The sequence below is a fragment of the Pithys albifrons genome, chromosome 21 (genome assembly GCF_047495875.1).
Source record: "Pithys albifrons albifrons isolate INPA30051 chromosome 21, PitAlb_v1, whole genome shotgun sequence".
Lineage (NCBI taxonomy): Eukaryota > Metazoa > Chordata > Aves > Passeriformes > Thamnophilidae > Pithys > Pithys albifrons.
Genome location: NC_092478.1, coordinates 9,259,405 through 9,283,599, shown reverse-complemented (window position 1 = coordinate 9,283,599; position 24,195 = coordinate 9,259,405). Strand labels below are relative to the sequence as shown.

Sequence of the window (24,195 nt, the reverse complement as noted above, 5' to 3'; positions counted from 1 at the left end):
TTTAGAGCATCACAAGAGCGTGGGCTGATCCTGCAGTTGTGACATCACAGAGGTTTTCCCCAGCTGGGATCTCTTCCTGACCTTTGGCAGAACACAAAACACCTCATTGAATTCAAATCCCTGTTTTTCAGAGCACATCCTATTCCATTAAAGCTTCCCTGTGGAACTGTCCAGCCTGGAGCATCCTCTGGAAGAGGATCACAGGGAGCTGCCTGAGCTGGAAGGTTTGCCCCGACCTCAAGGCAATTCCAGAGGAATTGCAGGAGTGAATCCTGCCCCAATTGCTCTTGGAGCAGCTTCCAGCTGGACCCCAAGAGGGACAGGAGGAGGGGTGAGGGATGGAGGTCATGTAGGAAGGAGGAAGAGGTGCCAAAGAGCAGGGAATATGGTGGGTCATGGTGGACACCAAACATGCCATTCCAGCACTCCAGCTCTGCCCTCAGCCAGCTGATGCTCCAGGGAAGGGAGTGGAGCTGGGAAGGGGCTGGAGCAGCAGGAGCAGCTGAGGGAGCTGAGGGGGCTCAGCCTGGAGAAAAGGAGGCTCAGGGGGGACCTTCTGGCTCTGCAATCCCTGCCAGGAGGGGGGAGCCAGGACAGGGGGTCGGGCTCTGCTCCAGGAACAGGGACAGGAGGGGAGGGAACAGCCTCAAGGGGTCAGGTGGGACATCAGGAGGAATTTCTCCATGGAAAGGGTGGTCAGGCATTGGAAGGGGATGCCCAGGGAGGTTTGGAGTGCCCAGCCCTGGAGGTGCCCAAGGCCAGGTTGGACAGGGCTTGGAGCAACCTGGGATAGTGGGAGGTGTCCCTGCCCAGGGCAGGGGGATGGCACTGGATGGGCTTTGAGATCCCTTCCCACCCAACCCATTCTGGGATTCTGTGACTTTTTGCATCAGTTTTGCACCCATCATGCACAGACACACCAATGCCCTCCCTTCCACTCCACATCCTGTTAAGAAAAGAGACATTATGCAACATTGGTGCTTTTGATCTCCTTAAAATCAAATTACCATCCCCTTGTACAAAGCCTTGTGCAGCAGCCACACACCAAAGGGGCTCCAGGCAACATTACTTTTATTTCCTTTCTTCTTTAGAAACACTTTTTACAGCTTAAGAAACGAGGCTGCTTTTAAAAAGAAAGACAATCCCCACCCCAGGAACTCTCACCACCCTCAGCACTGTGGAATGAGGGGGCTGAGGGGTCTCCTCTGGGCACACCTTTGATCCGTGTCCTGGAGTCCAACCAGAGCCCAGAGCAGGGCTGAGTTGTGTTCCCACCCCCAGCTGACACCTCTGAGGGTGAGTTAAAGCCATTTCTGGTGTTGGTTCCATGAGGCTCCTCTGCAGGGCTTTGGCTGCAGGATCCACAGCCCCAGTGCCCTTGGGGAGGAGGAGGTGCCCAAGGTGGGGCTGCCCAGGGGTGGGAGCCATGGAAAAGGTGTGGGAGGCCAGTTGGGAAGGGGCAGAGGTTTGCCTGGCTCAGCCATGTGGGCACTGAAGGCACAGGAATGTGCCCAGGGGTTTGATCTCTGTCATGGATGCAGCACAAAGGGAAAGGGAACCATCTCCTCATCTAAAAGCCTTTCCCAGCTGGGCTCCAGCACCTCCAGAGTGCCCAGGGTGGCCAAGAGCAACTCCTGAGGGACCTCCAAAGGAGAAGAGGTGGTGGCTTTGACCACAGAGACCTCAGCTGGGTCCAGTATTCATTTCCACCTGATAGTCCAAGGCTGTGGAGCTTCCCAAGGGAGCAGGGGGAGCTCCATCCCTCCATCCAGGCTCCCCATGGACACTGGGCACACACAGCCGGGGCTTTGAGGGATTGAACATGGGGGTTTAGGGCTGCTGGGAGTGGGGTAGAACTGCTCAGGAACATTCACCCCCAACCCCATGAAGCTGCAAGATCCTTGGGCAGGTCCCAGAAGTCACAGCTGGTGTCAGCTGGGGTGCTGTTACTCACACCATTCCCAAGTTTCTTGGATGGGATGAGGTTTTGTTAACAGGAATTGAATCCATAAACCTGAACTAAGTCCATACAATGCCATTCCCAGCAGGGATCAGGCTTTTCCATCCAGGTCCCACATGCACTGATCCAACCAGCTTGTGGGGCTGAAATCCTTATCCTTGGGGCTGTGGAATGTTCTGCTGCCAAGCAGGGGGCTGGCATGTGCCAGGCCCTCCTCCCAGCAGGGCACAGGACTCAAAGGAACACTCCCATTCCACGTCCACCAACATCCAACTCCCAACACTCTCCACTGAGGAGGTCACTGCTGAGGAACTTCTGATTTCAGCCAGAGAATGTCACGAATATTTTCCTCCAGGAAGCCCTAAAAGCAGGAGGGGAAGGTTCAATCAAGGCCTGAAGCTCCTTCTCACCACCCAACGTGATGGAGAGACCCAAAGGGCGGGGTGGGCCTGGAGGAGGAGCCCCCGAGCTCAGCAGCCGGAGAGGTCCCGAGCTTTGCTCCTCCGCTGGTGTCTCACATCCAGGGGGTCAAAGCCCCGTTCCTTGGCCCCAAAGAGAGCCCAGGCAGGAGTCCTGGCTGTGTAATCAGCTGCTGAGAAGCTCCTGGAGCCACCACTGAGCTGGTGCTCCTGCACCAGCTGCTGGAAGCGCTCGTAGTCGATCCACGTGTGCCACTCGCCACCGACCTTGAACTGCAGGGAAAACAAAGGGAATGGAGTGATGGGAACACCAAACCCACACCTGTGCCAAGGCAAGCTGGGTGTGGGTTCAGGGGGTCAACTCTATACCCACCCCGAGGGCCAGGGGAAAGCCATCCAGAATGGCCTCAAGAGGAACCCAAAAGAAATTGCAGTGGATGAATATCCAGAGCCACATCCCATTCCCAGGGCTGGACAACACACAGACACAGGATCCCTGTTTTCCTCACAGCTTTAGTCATCACAGGCTCTTTGGCAGCAGGGAATTGATCCTTCCCCCTACTCTGCCCTTGGGAGACCCCCCTGCAGAGCTCCCTCCAGGTCTGGATTCCTCAGCACAGGAAAGAGGTGGAGCTGCTGGAGAGTCCAGAAGAGGCCCCGGAGATGCTCCAAGGGCTGGAGCCCCTCTGGGCTGGAGCCAGGCTGGGACACTGGGGGGCTCACCTGGAGAAGAGAAGGCTCCAGGGACACCTCACAGCCCCTACCAGAGCCTAAAGGGGCTCCAGGAGAGCTGGAGAGTGACTGGGGGCAAGGGTTGGAGGGACAGGACACAGGGAATGGCTTCCCACTGCCAGAGGGCAGGGTTAGATGGGATATTGGGAAGGAATTCTTGGCTGTGAGGGTGGGCAGGCCCTGGCACAGGTGCCCAGAGAAGCTGTGGCTGCCCCATCCCTGGGAGTGTCCAAGGCCAGGCTGGACAGAGCTTGGAGCACCCTGGGCTGGTGGGAGGTGTCCCTGCCCATGGCAGGGGGTGGCACTGGATGATCTTTAAGGTCCCTTCCAACCCAAACCATCCCATGATAACCTCCATGAGGGTTGCACTCTGTTGGATGCTTTGCTGGGCCCCTCAAAGCACCAGATCCCACCCTCACTTCAGTGCCCCTTTCCCAGGAGGAACAATCCCACAGTGCATCCCAAAGCCTTCCCAGGCCTGCCTGCTGTTCCCAGAGGACACTTACACCTGACAGACCTTGGTGTGGGAACTGGAGGAGCCCTGGAGGAGATGTGCAAACCTGGGAGCAATGCCCAGGTGCCCCTTGGGGGCCAAGGGCAACCAAAGCTCCTGCTCAGAACGTGTGTGTCCAACTGCAGAGCAGCAGAGCCTGGGAAATGGTAGTGGAGCAGCATCAGAGCAGGGATTGGGATGGATTTGGGTGATTCTTGACAGGGGCAAGAGGGTTGTGTTTGGGAACAGAGGAAGATAAAGAGGTTTAATGACATGAATCCTCTTTCCATGTGAGAATTTGAAGAATTGCTCATTTTGACAAGCTGAAGCTGCATTTGTCTCGCAGACCTGCTCTGCTAATTTAGCACCAGCCTCGCCTGAATCCTCAATTAGGATTTATCTGAGCTAAGAGCTCATTATGCATTTCATCCAAAAAAAAAAAAAAATAGGGAAAACAGACTCACTCCTTGCTTGTGGTGGGTCGGGGTTTTTTTCCCCCCCCAAACTTGATGGCTGTGCATTTAAAAAGGCACTTGACTTTCTGCCCAAGAGCTAAAAGCTTTTTTGGTTGGAAAAACTGCTGACACCTGCGAGACGCTGCCATCAGAGGTGGCCGATGATCGTCAGCAGCAGCCTCGGGAATGGCAGCGCATTCCCACCGGGATCGGCTCCCCTCGGGCAGGGAGGGGACACTGCGCAGTCACAGCTCTGGGGAACGAGCTGGGCAGGAGCAACTCGCCCAAGGCTCGTGTTTCACATGCCCAGGAGGGGGATGTGTTGTGTGAGCCACCAGCAAAGCAGCACAGAGGACACCACGGGTCAGCTGCAAAGCAGGTGCCACAATCCACGATCCCAACAGGATCAGGGCTCTGAAGATCTGAGTTCCTCTCCCTGTGCCTGTGGAGGTGTGACGGGACATCCACATCCCAACAGGATCAGGGCTCTGGAGATCTGAGTTCCTCTCCCACTGCCTGTGGAGGTGTGAAGGGACATCCATGATCCCAACAGGATCAGGGCTCTGGAGATCATAGAACCACAGAATCATAGGATGGATTGGGTTGGAAAAGACCTCCGAGATCATCAAGTCCAACCCCTGGTCCAACTCCAGTCCCTTTACCAGATCATGGCACTCAGTGCCACGGCCAAGCTCAGTTGAAAAACCTCCAGGGATGGGGAATCCACCCCCTCTCTGGGCAGCCCATTCCAATCCCTGAGCACTCTCTCTGCAAAGAAGTTTTTCTGATCTCCAATTTCAATTTCCCCTGGCAGAGCTTGAGCCCATCGTGCCCCCTTGTCCTATTGCTGAGTGCCTGGGAGAAGAGACCAACCCCCACCTGGCCACAACTTCCCTTCAGGCAGTTCCAGACAGTGCTGAGGTCACCTCTGAGCTTCCTCTTCTCCAGGCAGATCTGAGTTCCTCTCCCAGTGCCTGTGGAGGTGTGAAGGGACATCCACATCCCAAGAGGATCAGGGCTCTGGAGATCTGAGCTCCTCTCCCGGTGCCTCTGGAGGTGTGAAGTGACAAGTTCACACCTCTCATCAGACTCTGCTCCCCCAGGTTTGGTTCAATGCCACACTGCAAATTCCCACACAAATTAAACCCCAATCAGGGGATCCAGCAGAGCCTTTAAGGCACATGGGAGAGCAGGGAAGGTGCTGAGATGATTCCACGATGGATGTGGAGCACTAACAGGTCCATGGGTCCTCAGAGAGCCTCGAGGCCACCTAAGAGCAACCCAGCACACAGAGCTGAGACTTCACCTTGGCTGCACAGGTAAAGCTCTTTCCCTTGGAAACCAATGGCATGTTCTAATCCCAGGGTGGAATCACAGACTCATTAAGGCTGGCAAAGACCTCCCAGATCATGGAGTGCAACCTTTGCCTGATCACAAAGGGCGAGCTCATAAAGAGCCCTCAACCCCCTGGCCCAGAGTGGCTCAGGAAGGGCAGCAAAGCCCCAGGAGATGCTGGAGCAGCAGAGCAGCCAGAAGGAGGACATGGAGAGTGGCCACCACACCAAGTTTGGGTACTGACAGTTCAACAGGGCCAGGTCACCTGGGTCAGGGCAACCCCAGGCACAAATGCAGGCTGGGTGGAGCAGGATAGAGAGCAGCCCTGAGGAGCAGCTCTGAGGTGAAGGGCTTAGGGGTGCTGGAGGATGAGAAGCTCAACATGGAATCATAGATTGGCCTGGGTTGAAAGGGACCTTAAAGATGATCCAGTTCCAACTCCCTGCCATGGACACGACCTGGCCTTGTGCCCTGGAGCCCAGAGACCCCCCCGTGCCCTGGGCTGGTCCCACAGTGTGGGCAGCAGGACGGGGGGGATTCTGCCCCTCTGCCCACCCAGGTGAGACCTCCCTGCAGAGCTGCCCCAGATATGGGATTCCCAACGTCAGAAGGACATGGAGCTGCTGGAGAGAGCCCAGAGGAGGCCACGGAGATGCTCCAGGCCTGGAGCCAGACTGGGAGAGTTGGGAGGGTCACCTGGAGAAGAGAAGGCTCCAGGGACACCTGAAAGACCCTTCCAGTGCCTAAAGGGGCTCCAGGTGAGCTGGAGAGGGACTGGGGACAAGGGATGGAGGGACAGGACACAGGGAATGGCTTCCCACTGCCAGAAGGTTAGATGGGATATTGGGAAGGAATTCTTGGCTGGGAGGGTGGGCAGGCCCTGGCACAGGTGCCCAGAGAAGCTGTGGCTGCCCCAGGCCAGGTTGGACAGGGCTTGGAGCAACCTGGGACAGTGGGAGGTGTCTCTGCCCATGGCAGGAGTGCCACTGGATGGGCTTTAAGGTCCCTTCCAACTCAAAGCACTCCATGACTCTGTTAGAACATTCCCACCAACAACCCACTGAAGCTGCCTGGAAATCATTACAAAAGCAGATTAAATAATAGCAAATATTTTTAGTGCTGCAACAGCACAGCCATAAAACAGGATGAAATAGAAGCAAGTGTGTCCTGGGAAGAAATTGCTTCTGTTGAGGAATAAAAACCAGACAAACATGGGGTGGGGGAGAAGAGCCACAATTGGCCTCGAGATTTACAGCCTGGATTTTAAGGAATTTGTGATTGCTCTGTAGGTTTAAGACCCAAATTTGTTTCCCAACACCCAGATAATACCAGGTGAGGCAGCACTAAACATCCCTGTCATTATGTGCCCAGGTGTTTTAGGGAATCTTTCACTGCCTGGTTGAGAACTTTAAGGTGATAAATACACTGACAGAAGACAAATGGCTCAAACCCTGCCCTGGTTTTTTCTTTGAACTTGAATCGTGAAGGATCTCAGCTCCTTCAGCTGGCCCTGGAGCCCTCTGGAGAGGCAAACTCTCCTCTGGAGAGGCTGATTTTCCTCTGCAGAGGCAGATTTTCCTCTGGAGAGGCAAACTCTCCTCTGGAGAGGCTGATTTTCCTCTGGAGAGCCAAACTCTCCTCTGGAGAGGCAAACCTGCCCTCCCTCAGGGCTCTCTCAGCCCTGGGATGACTCAGGAGCCCCCGAGCTCTGCTCCCCAAGCTCCAGCCCCAGGGTCCCACCACAGATGGCTCCCAACTGGCAGCTGATGGATTGTTGGAGATCTCACAGACAGGGCAAGGAGCTCCAGGAGGCCTTAAGGATGGGATATGGGAGGGAAAGGAATGAGGGGAAACTCTCAATGGCTTTCAAGCCCAGAGAAGCAGATGCTGCACCACCACTGGGACACCTGAAGGGGTTGGTGTGACCTCAGAACTGGTTAGACTGGGAGGGACCACAGTGGGGCATCTGGTGACACCTCCATCCCAGAGCACATGGCACAGGATTGTGCCCAGAGGGTTCTGGAATATCCCCCGGGAGGAGACTCCACCCCCTCCCTGGGCAGCCTGTTCAGATTGCTTTTCTTATCACCATCTTTGCATAAGGAATCTCTGGGGGGTCAAACCATGTGGAGATACGGAGGCCAATAGAGTAGGACAATTTACTGCATTCCTTCAGACACACACAGTCCAGGGTTTATCCAGGTGGATGAAATGGAGAAGGGGACAGAGAGGGAGAGGGAAACTGGCCAAAAATCAATTAGTTTGGGCTAACAAGGCTAATGTGACATGTTCTGTCACAAGGAGGTTCCACTTCAGCCTCTCCCCCTGGTCTTTCTCTGCCACAAAACCTGAATGTATTTCCAGGGCAGGAAAGGAGCAGGAGGTGTCTGAGCACATGAGAAATGTGGGATCTGGGAATGAGATCCCACTCCAGCTCCTGATCCCTGTCCCCACCATCGGCCACAGCTCTGGGCACACCACCAAAAAGGCACCTGGAAAACCGATCTGGAGTCCTGAACTCCTTAATTTCAACCTGAGGGCAGCCCTGGGAAGAACTAATGAGCTTTCACACCTTCGCCCGGGGTGTGATTAAACAGATCCCGTAGAAGGGCATTTTCACCACCTGCCGCTGAGAAGCTCTCCAAGACAAACAAAGAATTCACTGACTCATTACCCACAATTTCTCACCTAATTAAGGCTCGCGGTTATTTAAGGCTCCCTTTGTTTGACAGTGGCAGTGTCTGAACTGGAGTCACTCAGCAAAACAAGAAGAAATATTGAGGATAAATTAATCTGAGCAGGGTCATGTTGTGTTGAAAAAGGTACAAACTTTCCCTTCTTAATTATTAGTTGCAACCTCAGGCTTTAGGGGGATGAAATTAATATTAATCTGGTTTTTAAGTTGCAGGTGCAGGGAAGAGAAGGTAATAATGCAATTAAGAAGAAGAGGGCAGGGTTAGATGGGATATTGGGAAGGAATTCCTGGCTGGGAGGGTGGGCAGGCCCTGGCACAGGTTGGGCAGAGAAGCTGTGGCTGCCCCAACCCTGGGAATGTCCAAGGGCAGGTTGGACAGGGCTTGGAGCAACCTGGGCTGGTGGGAGGTGTCCCTGCCCATGGCAGGAGTTTGGAATGAGATGATCTTTAAGGTCCCTTCCAATCCAAACCATTCTATGAGTCCATGATTTACCTGAGAGGCCACCAGGAACACACAGGAGAGTCTCACCACATCCATGTCCATGAGGCTCAAGGAAAACCATCCCAGAGACACTGAGCTCTGGGAATAACCAGGCTTTAAACCCCTCCACAGACAGTGGAACAGTCAAGAGGACCAAAACTTCCATCAGTCTCAGATGGGAACAAGAATCATAGAATGGACTGGGTTGGAAAAAACCTCCAAGATCATCAAGTCCAACCCTTGGTCCAACTCCAGGCCCTTTACCAGATCATGGCACTCAGTGCCACGGCCAAGCTCAGAGAACATCAACAGCACCGAGGCAGCTCCTTCACACCTAATTCCCTTCATTTGCCTTTAATTAAGGGAGATGATCCGCAGCCTCCTGAGCGCTGGTTTCTCCTGGGGGAGGATGTGGGAAGAGCTATGCCAGAGGGTTTGGGGAGCCTGCAGGGTGTCCAAGGGGGATCAGGGAGGCACGGGAAGGGTGGGAATGAGGCTGGGCTGCCTTCCCACTTCCAGCCACAGACCATTTCATAGAATCATAGAATGGATTGGGTTGGAAAAGACCTCCAAGATCATCAAGTCCAACCCTTGGGCCAACTCCAGTCCCTTTACCAGATCATGGCACTCAGTGCCACGGCCAAGCTCAGCTGAAAAACCTCCAGGGATGGGGAATCCACCCCCTCTCTGGGCAGCCCATTCCAATCCCTGAGCACTCTCTCTGCAAAGAATTTCTTTCTGATCTCCAACTTCAATTTCCCCTGGCAGAGCTTGAGCCCATCGTGCCCCCTTGTCCTATTGCTGAGTGCCTGGGAGAAGAGACCAACCCCCACCTGGCCAGAACTTCCCTTCAGGCAGTTCCAGACAGTGCTGAGGTCACCTCTGAGCCTCCTCTTCTCCAGGCTGAACACCCCCAGCTCCCTCAGCCTCTCCCCACAGCACTTGTGCTCCAGTCCCTTCTCCAGCCTTGTTGCTCTTCTCAGTTGGGTTGGAAGAGACCTCTGAGATCATCAAGTCCAACTCTTGATCCAACCCCACTGTGACCACCAGCCCAGGGCACAGAGTGCCCTGGGCTGGTGATCACAGTGGGGTTGGATCAAGACATGGTGGATTCTCTGTCCCTGGAGGTGGATTCTCTGTCTCTGGCCCCGCTCCAGCCCCTCAATCTCTTTCCTCAACTGAGGGCCCCAGAACTGAACACAACACTCAAGGTGTGGCCTCCCCAACACAGAGTGCAGCAGCTTTGCAGTTCTACACTCAGGGATGGGAAGTTCTCTCAGCAACCAGATGTGTAAAAGCAGAGGAACCACCTTCCAAGAGAATTCCTGGAAATGGGGTTCACTGTTGTGGTTTCCCAAAGAGTGGAACAACCCCCAAAGGTCAGACCTGCACCCTTGGGAACCCCCCTAGCCCTGTGTAGGTTCTCCTAAAGAAAAGCTTCATTATTGCAGGTTTATTTGGGTTTAATCCCCACCCCTGCCAAGCTCAGCTGCCAATTAAGCCAGGGCTCCATCCAGAGAGCTCTAATTCCAATGGATCAAACCTGGATTACTGCAGCACAACAGAGATCTCCTTTTAATAATTAAAATATCAAGCCCAGCAGAGCCACCTTCCTGTTGGCAGGAGACAAGGGAAAGGAAGAAAACCTTCAGGAAATTCAACATTCTGTGTTCACACCTGCCCTGGGGATGTTTTTTGGCTGTTTGGCCCCAACCTGGGGATCTGCCCCATCCCCTGGGAATGCTGCACCTCCTGGTGACCTCATTCCAAGCAGCTTTTCAAGTTTGGTTTTGCCCTGTAATGCAGGATCTGGATGACAAGGACACCTCCCAACTCTCCCAATGACTCACAAGGCAGGAAGGAAAGGGATGTGATGGACTGTTTGTCTCTGCTCTAACCCTTGTCAGTGCAGCTGGGAGTGAAGTGCTTCCTTTCCCTCCCTAAATATAGACCAAGTGCTCAGCATGAACATCTCCACCACCTCCCCAGGCTCTGCAGCCTCTGCAAGCAGGGCCAGGACACACGTGGAGCCCCCACGGGACAGCAATGGGAAGGAAAGGCCAACTCTCACTTTTCTGAGAGCATTTTGTGATTGATGGAGAGTGAAGAGCACCTTTGGTTGGCCAGGAGAAGATGTCCCTCAACTCAGTTCAGTTCAAGCTGCCCCTGACACCAGCCCTGGAGTTACCAGGACATCCTCAGCACTGCAGTTCCGTGGAATCATGGAATGGTTGGGCTGGAAGGGACCTTAATGCTCATCTCATCCCACCCCCACCACCTCCCACCAGCCCAGGGTGCTCCAAGCCCTGTCCAACCTGGCCTTGGACACTCTCAGGGCTGGGGCAGCCACAGCTTCTCTGCCCAACCTGTGCCAGGGCCTGCCCACCCTCACAGGGCAGTTTGATTATGGGACATGAACTTTATTCCCAAGAACCTCCCAGATATTCCACAGCTCCAATCTCAGCGTCACCTCTTCACTTGTAGAGAGAAGAAAATCCCACCAGACCTACAAACTGCAGTTTCCTCTCCCTTAAATCCCTTTTTCTCCCTAAATCCCTGGCCTGAAGAGACTGCAGAGCTGAAGTCCTAAACTATCATTCATCACACAAACAGCTGCCAATCACTGAGTCTCCATCACTCAAGGCAGGATGAATTATTCCTGACATTCCCAGACTCTTTCCTACAGGCTGCCATTCAATCTTGAGGCTAAAATTAGGCTGAGCATTGTTTGAACCCCTCCAAACTCAGAACACAGTGGAATAAGTCACATTGCTTAATGATTTTTATTACAGTCTTCCTGCAACTCCTTAATTTTTTAAAGATCCCTTTGATTTTGCAATTCCTCGCTGCGGTTTGAGCGTTCCCAGGGCACAGGTTTGCTACAAATAACAGACACTGACAAATTTTATTCTCCACTAGAGCCTGAAATGCAAAAATTAAAACCTAATCGAAATAAATCTATTTTTTATTAGTTATTTTAGTGCAGGGGACAGATTGTTTCCCAAAGACACCCTCTGCTAATGGCTTTGGAAGGCAAAGCAGCTGCTGAATTCCTCCTGGGCAGGTATCAATTTATTCTTGTTACTAATGGTGTTACTTAAATTATGCATCAATAAGGTCCAGGCAATCTGTTTGTTTTCCTTCCCTGGACCTTAGAATGGAAAAGAATATTTTGCTTTCTCAGGCACAGTTGCCAGTGGCAACAACCAGGAGTGAGAGTGTAAATAAAGCAGATTTAAAGGGAGTTAAAACAGGGCCAGTGCCAGGTATCCATCCTGGTTTTCTCTGCTCCTGGCAAAAGCAAGGATCAGTTTGGGAACTGTGAAAGGGTTTTCAACAATGAGATTCTAATAAATATCAAACCTGTTTTCAGTGGGAAAGGCAGTAGGGATAGATGGATATTGGGAAGGAAAGGAGCTGGGAAGGGGCTGGAGCAGCAGGAGCAGCTGAGGGAGCTGGGGGGGCTCAGCCTGGAGAAAAGGAGGCTCAGGGGGGACCTTCTCTCTCTGCAACTCCCTGATGGATCCAAGGAGGGGATTTGGGCTCTGCTCCAGGGCACAGGGACAGGAGAGGGAACAGCCTCAGGCTGGGCCAGGAGAAGTTTAGGTTGGATATCATGGAAAATTCATGGAAAGGGCTGTCCAGCCCTGGCACAGCTGCCCAGGGCAGGGGGAGAGTGCCCACCCCTGGAGGAATTTAAGAGCCACATAGATGTGACTCTTGGGACATGGTCATAGAATCATAGAATGGATTGGGTTGGAAAAGCCCTCCGAGATCATCAAGTCCAACCCTTGGTCCAACTCCAGACCCTTTACCAGATCATGGCACTCAGTGCCACGGCCAAGCTCAGCTGAAAAACCTCCAGGGATGGGGAATCCACCCCCTCTCTGGGCAGCCCATTCCAGTGTGGCCAGTGGTGGCCTTGGCAGTGCTGGGTTGGACACAACGACCCTGGGGGGCTTTTCCAACCTAAATGATTCTGTAAGAACATGTGAGAACAAGGCCATTGTGCCACACCCCCAGGAGAGGATGGCACCCTGGTACCCCTGCCCAGCTCACCTTGGTGTGTGCCAGCAGCAGGCAGTTGGAGTGCTCGTGCTCACAGGCGATCTCGTAGTCAGGGAGCAGCTCTGCCAGCTCCTGCACAAAGCCCACCACCTCCTCATGCCAGGGCACGTTGGCCATGGTGAGGCTGCTGGCAGAGCTCTCACCACAGTAGGTCACACCCTGAGGAGAGACATGGAAACCACTGTGAGTTACCTGAACCCTTCCCGAGCTCTGGGAAGTGCCAGCATGGTCTGGTGCTCCCACCACTCACACCCCAGTATTCCCAGCACTGCCATCCCACAGCTCCCAGTGCTCCCACCTCCCTGGCTCAGCACTGTGAAGGTCAGGCAGTGCTGGCACGTTGTGTCTGTGCCCAAAATCCAGCCCATCCCTGGGAAGGGATGTACCCAGCACGTGCACACTGATGTGATGGGCACAGAGAGCAGAGCACAGAGACATTTCCCACCTCAGTCACCCCTGGTGTGAACAGGCAGGAGCACAATCCTTGGGGAACAGCTTTTGGGAGGGTGCTCTGGAAGCACACCCAGAACAAGTCACTAATTGAGGAGCAGTGTTGTTCAAAAGACACCTTCACTTCAGATCCAGTGGTGCTCAGCCAGCAGAGACCCCAAGCTCCTGCTCCAGGTCCCTTCCCACCACCTGGGACAGCACAGGGATGGATGGAGAGCACGTGGGAGCAGGACCCTGTCCCTGCTGTGCCCCACACAAAGCCAGGACACGGGCACTGCTGCCCTGGGGGCTCCTTAAGGGTCAGCACAGATCCCTGGGCAGGGAATGCAACCCCTCCAGGTGTCCTACACCTCACCCAACACCTTCAGCCTCAGCATCACAGAATCCTTTAGGCTGGGAAAGACCTCCAAGATCATTGAATCCAACCTTTAACCAACCCTCACCTTGCCAACCAGCCCAGAGCATCCACTTCCAAGCTGATCTCACACAGCCCATCAGCTCTGGGTGTCAGTCAGAGGGAAGGGCAGGGATGGATGTGGTGAGTGGCACTGCCCAGCCCGTGGATCACACCAGCTCTCTGGCTGCCCACACACATGGCCATGCCCTGAGTGGTGCTGCAGCCACCCCAGGAGCTGCTGGGACTGCCCTGAAGTGGAAGGAACTGCTGCTGGAAAAGCCAAACTCAAACCCTGGGCACAGCCTTTCATTCCAGCTCTTCCAAATGAGCAGTGTGGATACTGGGAGAGAAAGGGCCACTGTTGGATCACTCCCCCTCTGCCCAAAGAGCCAAAATCATGGAATCACTGAGGTTGGCAAAGCCCTCCCAGCCCCTGGAGCCCATCCTGTGCCTGATGCCCACCTTGGAAAAGCCCTCCCAGCCCCTGGAGCCCACCCTGTGCCTGATGCCCACCTTGGCCAAGCCCTCCCAGCCCCTGGAGCCCACCCTGTGCCCGATGCCCACCTTGGCAAAGCCCTCCCAGTCCATGGAGCCCACCCTGTGCCTGATGTCCACCTTGGAAAAGCCCTCCCAGTCCATGGAGCCCACCCTGTGCCCAATGCCCACCTTGGCAAAGCCCTCCCAGCCCATGGAGCCCACCCTGTGCCTGATGCCCACCTTGGCAAAGCCCCCCCAGCCCATGGAGCCCACCCTGTGCCCGATGCCCACCTTGGCCAAGCCCTCCCAGCCCCTGGAGCCCACCTTGTGCCCGATGCCCACCTTGGCCAAGCCCTCCCAGCCCCTGGAGCCCACCTTGTGCCCGATGCCCACCTTGGCCAAGCCCTCCCAGCCCATGGAGCCCACCTTGTGCCCGATGCCCACCTTGGCAAAGCCCTCCCAGCCCATGGAGCCCACCCTGTGCCCGATGCCCACCTTGGCAAAGCCCTCTCAGTCCATGGAGCCCACCCTGTGCCCGATGCCCACCTTGTCCCCCAGCCCAGAGCACTGAGTGCCACGGCCAATCATTCTTATCCAGCTCCCCATTCTGGGACCAGCTGCCCTTAATTTGGAGATGTGATCACTTGAACCTCCTGAATTACTGATTTAGTCTGAGCCCTGACCTCAAATCTCTGCTGAATTGCTCTATCTTTAATCAAGTCACTACAATTCTCATCAATTGCTTCAGCAGCCTGTGGCTGCTGAGATGGAGTTTTGCTTCTTCTTTCTTTCTTTCTTCCTTTCCAGATTAAATTCATTAAAGGCTCATCCAACTGGTTTAACCTGTGGTATCACAAAACCCTTTTACAGAACAGAACGCTGTAAAATATTAAATGAAATTGAATATTAAATTAAACTGTAATTTGTCATGAACAGAACCAGGTCAATAGTTGGGGAGAGGCAGTGGGTGATAAACACTCAACGTGTCACCCACTTGGAGTGTCCACAGTGGTCTAGTTTACACCATCCTTTAATGTCTGCCTAAAACCACTTGTCAGATACCACCATGATCCACTTAAATGTCTTCTGATCAAATAATTCACTGTCATTTTCCCAGGAATTAATTTGTCACCAGTGAGAGAAGAAATCACACACCAGATCCCAGGGTTGGCCACAAACCCAAAGGATGCAGAAAAAGAAAGGGCTTTTCCTCTCGACCACTGCCCCTCTCTGGGTGGTTTCATCCCCTTTGCTCTTGGCTTGAGGTGTTTTATTCCAGTCACAAAATCAAGCACAGCCTTTAAACCACAATTTAATGGATGATTATGTTTGGCCTCCTCTGTGAACACTTTCACCCCTTGTAAATGGCCTTGGCAGCCACGTCCATGTGTGCTGTGCCCACAGCACCTGCTCCAACCAACACCTGAGCTCAGCTGCTCCTTCCATGGCCAACAAACAGACACATCCCTGCAAACACCTTCCATCAGAGCAAGGTGAGCCACACAGTGCTGAACCAACACACACAGCCTCCTGCTAATTAGCAACTCTCCAAGTTTGGGATGCAATTACTTTCTCACCAATAAATTAATGAGTGCTCCCTCTGAGCGCCACAACTCAGAGCCAGCCTGGAAACAGGTTCATGGTGCTAAACAGGGATGCACATTCATTTGGATTCACCCCAGCTCTGAAAGTCTGAAAAAAAGCCTTTAAAAATATTAGTTCTATATTAGTTAGTCCTATTTCAGAGCAACCAGCCACGCAAACAAGGGGTTATGGATCCCCAAAGTTCAGCTGCAGAGACACAGAAATATTTCCCCCGCATTCATTACCCAGCTTATGGTTTGAGCAGCATGAAAAATGGATGAGTACAGAGGGGGGAAAATTCTTAGGAAGCTACAACATGACTCATCCTCTTGATAAACTCCAAAGATATCATTGCCAAGCCAAGAAAACACATGGAATAAGTGAGTGCTTGGCTGGCTCGTTAATTCCCAGCACAGATCAATGAGGATCAGCTTCCAGCACACCCAAGGAAAGCACAGCAGCTTTCAACATCCCCAACTTCGTCAAACTTGACTTAATTAACAGTGCTGGCACCACTTAAAAAATGGGAAGAGTTGATTAGGGCAGTCACGTTATATTTTCCAGTAATACACGAAGACAGTTATTAAGACATCAAGAATTAAGAAGGAAATGATTCCATTGTTCACCCAGAGCTCTCACACCAACCTCCCCACGGCAGGAACCTCAACGATGCTGCCTCTTAATTACCTCCTTAATAAGGTGCTTTCAGCATCCTAATCCACAGAGCTTTGGCCAAGTACCTTGATATGCAGAAGCTTTTTGAAAAGCATCTCCTGCTTCTGCTGGGATGAATCCAGAGCTCCTGTGTCGGGTGTGCTCTGGATTTCACAGGATCATGGAATGGATTGGGTTGGAAGGGACATTAAAGACCATCTCATTCCACCTGCCATGGGCAGGGACACCTCCCACCAGCCCAGGGACATCTCCCACCAGCCCAGGGGCACCTCCCACCAGCCCAGGGACACCTCCCACCAGCCCAGGTAGCTCCAAGCTGGCCTTGGACACTCCCAGGGATGGGGCAGCCACAGCTTCTCTGCCCAACTTGTGCCAGGGCCTGCCCACCCTCACACCCAGGAACTTCTAATGTTCACTCTGTGAGTTTGAAGCCATTCCCCTTGTCCTGTCCCTCCATCCCTTGTCCCAAGTCCCTCTCCAGCTCTCCTGGAGCCCCTTTAGGCACTGGAAGGGGCTCTCAGGTCTTCAAGAGCCTTCTCTTCTGCAGGTGAACACCCCCAGCTCTCCCAGCCTGTCCCAGAGCAGAACTCCTTCATCCCTCTGATCATCCTGGTGCCTCCTCTGGATCTGCTCCAACAGCTCCATGTCCTTCCTGTGGCTGTGGTGGAGCTGAGTGAGCACAACCATTGAGCAGAGCCTCGTCCCAGGATGGGCATTGCCTGTTGCTGCTGTGAGGGGCATGAGGAGCACATTCCTTGCCCCATGGACTCCTGGATGGAGACCTCACCAACTGGGAATCACCTGAATTCACGGAGCTCTGAAGGGAAGATTCCGGGGAACTAAATATGACAGCACTTTGTTTCTCAACAACGACTCCAGACTTCCCAACTTAATTACTGAACAAAACAATTCTCTTAACTCCCAGCCCACAAATTACAGAAGTAATGGAGGCTGGTGTGAAGTGACAGCAGAACAAAGTGCTGGCCAAGCTGTTGAGTGACAGAGCCACTGGTTATAATCTGGGGCAGCCCTGACCCGAGGCAAATACAAAAAGCCTCAAATGACATGTTGATAGATGGCACTCCCTGCAATAAAACTGCTCTTGATGTGGCATCAGCTCCCTCCAGATGACAGGCAGGAGCCCTGACACACGTCTGCCCCTCCTGCAGCGGGTTCAGCGAGGATTCAGCTCGTTGGGTGTGTTTAATAATCACTTCCAGGCTGATCTCACACAGCCCAACAGCTCCGGGTGTCAGTCAGAGGGAAGGGCAGGGATGGATGTGGTGAGTGGCACTGCCCAGCCCGTGGATCACACCAGCTCTCTGGCTGCCCACACACATGGCCATGCCCTGAGTGGTGCTGCAGCCACCCCAGGAGCTGCTGGGACTGCCCTGAAGTGGAAGGAACTGCTGCTGGAAAAGCCAAACTCAAACCCAGGGCACAGCCTTTCATTCCAGCTCTTCCAAATGAGCAGTGTGGATACTGGGAGAGAAAGGGCCACTGTTGGATCACTCACCCTGTGCCTAAAGATCCAAAATCATGGAATCACTGAGGTTGGCAAAGCCCTCCCAGCCCCTGGAGCCCACCCTGTGCCTGATGCCCATCTTGGAAAAGCCCTCCCAGCCCCTGGAGCCCACCCTGTGCCTGATGCCCATCTTGGAAAAGCCCTCCCAGCCCCTGGAGCCCACCCTGTGCCCAATGCCCACCTTGGCAAAGCCCTCCCAGCCCCTGGAGCCCACCCTGTGCCCGATGCCCACCTTGTCCCCCAGCCCAGAGCACTGAGTGCCATGGCCAGTCCTGCCTTGGGCACCTCCAGGGCTGGGCACTCCAAACCTCCCTGGGCAGACCCTGCCAGTGCCTGAGCACCCTTCCCATGAAGAAATTCCTGCTGCTGTGCCACCTGCCCCTCCCCTGGCCCAGCCTGAGGCTGTGCCCTCCCCTCCTGTCCCTGTGCCCTGGAGCAGAGCCCGACCCCCTGTCTCCGCTCCCCCCTCCTGGCAGGGATTGCAGAGCCAGAAGGTCCCCCCTGAGCCTCCTTTTCTCCAGGCTGAGCCCCCCCAGCTCCCTCAGCTGCTCCTGCTGCTCCAGCCCCTTCCCAGCTCCATTCCCTGCCCTGGACACAAAAATGCTGGATGTCAACACAAGCCTTTGGCTTTTAGGACGTGGCAGGATGAGTTGCACATGAAATACGACCATGTGTGATGTGTGATGGCATCACAACAGGCTGAGGCAATAAATACACCTGATGTATATTTAATAACCCCAGGACTGCTTCTCCCTTCCCTGTTGGCTTAAATAAATGAGTCCCACAGAGCTGCACCACTGTAAGACACTCATGCAGATGAGAGAAGGTATTAAGCTCTGCAAGGATCTAAATCTCTATCCACTCCAGCCCCTGAGCCTCTTTGGAGAGACACTGGATTAGCTCCATTCATCTTAACTGGATGTCATTTATCTGCAGTGTTTAAGCAGGAAATCCCAGCAGGATCAGCCTCATTTTCTGGCAGAAAATTCCACTGTCTTGGAATAATTGGAATCATTTTTTGTTTATTTGCTTTGAGCATGACCTGGTCATTGCCCTTCTAACCTGTCACACTGCAGTCCTGAAAACAAAACTGCAAAGCCCTGGGCATGTGCCAGATGTGCTTCATTCTCAAGGAACATAAGAAATTACTTTTAATTAGAAATAGCAAGTGTTTTGGGGACAATTCCCAGGTCATGAATGCTGTGTGGCCACCACAGCTGCCAGGGCTGGCCTAGGGACACACCAGCAGGAGTTTTTGTCTCTGCAGATCCCTAAGGAGTGCAGGAAAAGGAATCCCAATTCCCAAGAGGAACCATGATCTGAACACACTCAACCCCTCCTGTCTTCATGTGGGTCAGAACTGAACCCCTGACTTTGTGTCCTCCAGTCCAGTCCCAGAACCACAGAGTGGTTTGGTTGGAAAGGAACTTCAAGCTCATCTTATCCCACCCCTGCCATGGGCAAGGACACCTTCCCCTGGCCCAGGCTGCTCCAAGCCCTGTCTAACACTTGGACTGCTGTGGGATCCTGTCCATGGGATCACCTGCTCACATGCACTTCAGCAGCACAATCCACTTCCCAGGATTTGGGGGGCACATCACAGCCCCTCCTCTGCTCAGCTTCCATTCCAGAGCACTCAAACACCACAGGGACAGAACAATATCTGTTTATCAGTCCCTCTTTCCAGGAGAAACACAGGAAAAGGTTAGGATTGTGTTGGGCAGAAATCAAGACTGTCCTGTGGCCCACTGGAACCTGCTTCAAATGCACACAGAAGCCACTGGAAAATATTGATTATTAATTCTTAAATTAATGCAGTCAAAGAAGAGTTAAGTTTCTTCTACAGCACTGAAATCTTCAGAGGAATTTACTTACCCAGAAAGTTTAAGGGGGGAAATGGGGAGGGGAAAAAAAAGGAAAATACTGATGGAAAAAAATAAAGCAGCCTCACCTTGACCTCGATGAAGTCTGGTTTGCCAAGAGATATCAGCTCAGCATAAGCCCTGAGTTCCTCCACGTTCCAAGCCTTCACCAGGGTCAGCCTGTACACCGTGCGCTGCCTCTGGAACCAAGGGAAGATCCATGAGCATCCCATGGAGCACAGGGAGGGGGGCCCAGCCCTGCCTCAGCTCCACACAATGAAATCATCCTTTTCTTCCAACAACCCATGGGTTGAACCAAGCCAGACCTAACCCAGGAGTCTCCTCGCTTGTTCCTTCAGGGAATTTTCTCCTCAGCATCGGAGCTGAGCCACCTCATCCCATGGCAAGCCATGAATTGGCTCTGTCTCTATATTTGATTCCATTTTATTTACTAATATGTATTTGTTTATAAACAGAGTGCTTGTTTCCAGCTTTGCTCACTGGCAATGGAAGGTTTACAGTTGGATTCAATGATCTTCAAGGTCTTTTCCAGCCTAAATGATTCACTGATGAAATGACTGATCTTCTCTCTGGATTTCCTGGGCACTTTGTTTTTATAGGAGTTTTAGCTTAATGAGAAAATAACCTGAAAATTTATCTCTCTTTGATTTGCTTCCTCAGGTATAAAATGTCCCCATTAGTTACAGATATTTCAGTTCCCCCAGCTGGATCATCTGGCATTGGTGACTTTCAGAGGAACACGGAATCGTTGAGGTTGGAAAAGCCCTCCAAGATCATCGAGTCCAACCATTCCCAGCACTGCCAAGGCCACCACTGCCCCATGTCCCCAAGTGCCACATCCACATGGCTGTTAAACCCCTCCAGGGATGGGCACTCCAACACTGCCAGGGCCTGACCACCCTGTCCATCAAGAAATTTTCCCCAATATCCAACTTGACCCACCCCTGGCACAGCTTGAGGCCTTCTCCTCTCATCCTGTCCCATGTTACCTGGAAAAAGAGACCAACCCACCCCTGGCTCCCCCCTCCTGTCAGGGAGTTGGAGAGAAGATTCCCAGGCCTGACTGCCTCCCATGCCCAGTGACAGCACTCCCAGAACTTCTTTCCTTGGAGATGTTCTGACTTTCCCTCCAAGGGCTGCTCTCCAAAGAAGTCACTGAGGACAAAAGGCCTCTCAACATGGAACAGCTCCAGTCTTGCTGCTGCATCCTCTTGTTTCCATCTTTCCCCTTCAGCTTCTATTGACGTTTTATTTTGCTTATTTTTGGAATATATTTATAGAGCAATTTTGCAGCAAAGCTGCTGTTTGGATTAACTCCTTTCCCATCCCCACACATAAAAACAGCACCAGTTTAACCAGAGTGAGAGAGCCCTGCAACAAATCCACAGCAACTCCCCAGGCTGGACCCCTGGGTTGGGACTTCATGGCATGGAGTTCTCCTGCTCCAGCAATTCCAGGCTGAGTTAAGAGATTCCCCCTCATGTCTCACCCATGAGATGATGTGGCACAAGACTCCCTGCTTGGAGCAACCTGGGATAGTGGGAGGTGTCCCTGCCCATGGCAGGGGGTGGCACTGGGTGATCTTTAGGTCCCTTCCAACCCAAACCATTCCATGATTCCATGAGCTGCAGCTGAACCTTCTAACCCTGAACTTCTCCCACTGTGACTCCCCCAAAAGCACCCACAGCTCAAGGCAAAGCAGGGATGGATCCAGGAATTCCAAACCTCACTCCAAGGCTATTAAAAAATTCATGCCATTGCCCCATCCCAAATAAATCCAAGGTTTTCCCCCCACCCATTCCCATTCCAGCCACATTTTACTTCTTCGGAGCCTCCAACCTCCATGGAAGTGAATTTTATTTTCCATAGAAACATCATTTTTATGTGTTTCACAGGGGAAAAAATAATTCCTACACCAGTTTGCTATGGAAACACTCCAGGTTCTTTACTAAAAAACAATTAGAGAAGGAACAAATAAAAACCAGGAGCATCTTCTTCCAAATATTTCAAAAATAAGCCAGCTGACCTCTAGTGTGACTGGGGCATATAAGAACATATTGAAGAACAGGAGATTCAGGATCTGATTGGATTGGCAAAAGGTTCAGGGCAAGAGACAAGCAGGAAATCAACAGTTAATTACTAGAGAAAAAAATGAGGGAGCTAATTGGAAAAAATAAACACATAATTTGCCACATAACAGGGAAAGAAGAAACCAGAGGGGAAATATCTGAGGAGGAAAAACTGCAATGCACAGACACCCATCAGTCTGTGAAATGATCAGAGACACCCAATTAATGGAGAAATGTCTCCCCAAAGGTCAGCTCACAGTGGGAGGCAAAAGCAACAGCAAATAACAGTTTAGATTTAACAAACCTGCTCCTATTTCGCAGCCCCAGCACAGGCAGCAGATCTGGCAGAGCTGGGAAGTGGAGTTTCCTCCCATTGAAATCTCATTTTTAATCCTCTCCAAAATACAGCCCTGATGAGTTTAGAAGTTTAACTTTCAGCCCAAGTGGTTCATAAAACTAAAAGTGCTTTTAAGAGGCTTCCCCCTCTCAGGGCAGCACTAAAAGGAGTAACTGCAGCCTGTGCATCCATCACCTCCACACCAACCAGCACAAAGCCTGGAGGAATTCATCACATCTGGTCAGGGGAAGCAGGTAAAGAAACTCAACCCCTGCCAAGGCAAACAGAGGGAAAAATCAGAAATGAAGATTGTGACTGAAGAATCACAGAGTCATAGGCTTGGAAAAGACCTCCAAGATCACCAAGTCCAACCCTTGGTCCAACTCCAGTCCCTTTACCAGATCAGGGCACTCAGTGCCACGGCCAAGCTCAGCTGAAAAACCTCCAGGGATGGGGAATCCACCCCCTCTCTGGGCAGCCCATTCCAATCCCTGAGCACTCTCTCTGCAAAGAATTTCTTCCTGCTCTCCAACTTCAATCTCCCCTGGCAGAGCTTGAGCCCATCGTGCCCCCTTGTCCTATTGCTGAGTGCCTGGGAGAAGAGACCAACCCCCACCTGGCCAGAACTTCCCTTCAGGCAGTTCCAGACAGTGCTGAGGTCACCTCTGAGCCTCCTCTTCTCCAGGCTGAACACCCCCAGCTCCCTCAGCCTCTCCCCACAGCACTTGTGCTCCAGTCCCTTCTCCAGCCTCGTTGCTCTTCTCTGGCCCCGCTCCAGCCCCTCAATCTCTTGCCTCAACTGAGGGGCCCAGAACTGAACACAACACTCAAGGTGTGGCCTCCCCAAGGCAGAGTCCAGGGGAAGGGTCACTGCCCTGGGCCTGCTGGCCACGCTCGTTTGATCCAGGCCAGGATCCCATTGGCCTTCTTGGCCACCTGGGCACACTGTTGGCTCCTGCTGAGCTTCCTGTCCCTCAGTCCCCCCAGGTCCCTCTGCCTGGCTGCTCTCCAGCCACTCTGTGCCCAGCCTGGAGCGCTGCAGGGGTTGGGGTGGCCAAAGGGCAGGACCTGCACTTGGCCTTGTTGAACTCCATCCCATTGCAATCAGCCCATCTCTCCAGTCTCTCCAGATCCCTCTGCAGAGCCCTCCTGCCTTCCAGCAGGTCGACACTCCCTCCCAACTTGGTGTCATCAGCAAATTTGCTGCTGATGGACTCAATCCCCTCATCTAAACCATCAATAAAGATGTTAAACAGGACTGGACCCAACACAGACCCCTGGGGACACCACTGGTGACCAGCTGGATGCAGCTCCATTCACCAGCACTCTCTGGGCCCGGCCCAGAAGCCTCTTTGCAGAGAACAACATCTCTCAGGTGCTGCTGAGCAGAGAGAAGAGCTGGAAATGACTAATAGCCCCAAATGTTATGTGGGAATAATCCATGAGGAATGCTGGCAGTCAAACACCAGCCTGGTTATTCGTGTTCTAGTTGTGTTTGTTGTACAAGAGAGCCCCGGGAGAGCCTCCTACAAGCACAGCAAAACAAGAAATAAAGAGCTTAAGCCCGGAGAGTTGAACGATCTGAACCATCAGCATCTCACACCTGCCTGATGTTTCACAGCTCGTGTTTCCAGGAAAAGCAACACTTTGGAATCTCCTTCCCTCCAGTTTTCCAAGGGAGGGAGTTCTGGCACAGCCCTTTTTTTGTGTTCCAAAGTGTCAGCTGAGTTTTAGGAGTGAAGTGCTTTGTTTAAAGTCACCTGTACCACTTTCATTGCTGATATTAATTAAGGTGTTAATGATGTTCCTTTCCCACTCCTGGCAAAGCTCCAGCCCATGGCTTGGATCCAGCTCTGCTGGGTCAGGAATGGGCTGATGGGAGAGGATGGAGCTGCTTCCAGGTGGCATCCCCATGGCACAAACCCTGTGGGGAGAGGCTGAGGGAGCTGGGGGTGTTCAGCCTGGAGAGGAGGAGGTTCAGAGGTGACCTCAGCACTGTAACTGCCTGAAGGGAAGTTCTGGCCATGCTCTGGAGACATCAGGAGAACGGGAGAGGAAGAGGAGTTAATGCAACAGGGAGGGTGTGGAACTGCACCTGTTTTCCACCAAAAAGCTCTTTGTGCAGAGCAGCAGCCCCAGGAAGGGGCAGCCCCGGGGCTG

The 24,195-nt window shown here is 52.9% G+C and overlaps 1 protein-coding gene across 1 annotated transcript in view; it reads right to left on the bottom strand.

Moving 5' to 3' along the window:
• Positions 1-1,054: 1,054 nt before the first annotated feature.
• Positions 1,055-24,195, bottom strand: part of LOC139681459 (S-adenosyl-L-methionine-dependent tRNA 4-demethylwyosine synthase TYW1-like) — a 107,340-nt gene continuing 84,199 nt past the window's right edge. The window contains exons 14-16 of the mRNA XM_071574858.1: positions 19,698-19,808; positions 12,630-12,797; positions 1,055-2,652 (exon numbers count right to left, since the gene is read on the bottom strand). Of these exons, the coding sequence (XP_071430959.1) occupies positions 2,431-2,652; positions 12,630-12,797; positions 19,698-19,808 (501 nt within the window). The 3' untranslated portion in view covers positions 1,055-2,430. The remainder of the gene's footprint in view (positions 2,653-12,629; positions 12,798-19,697; positions 19,809-24,195) is intronic.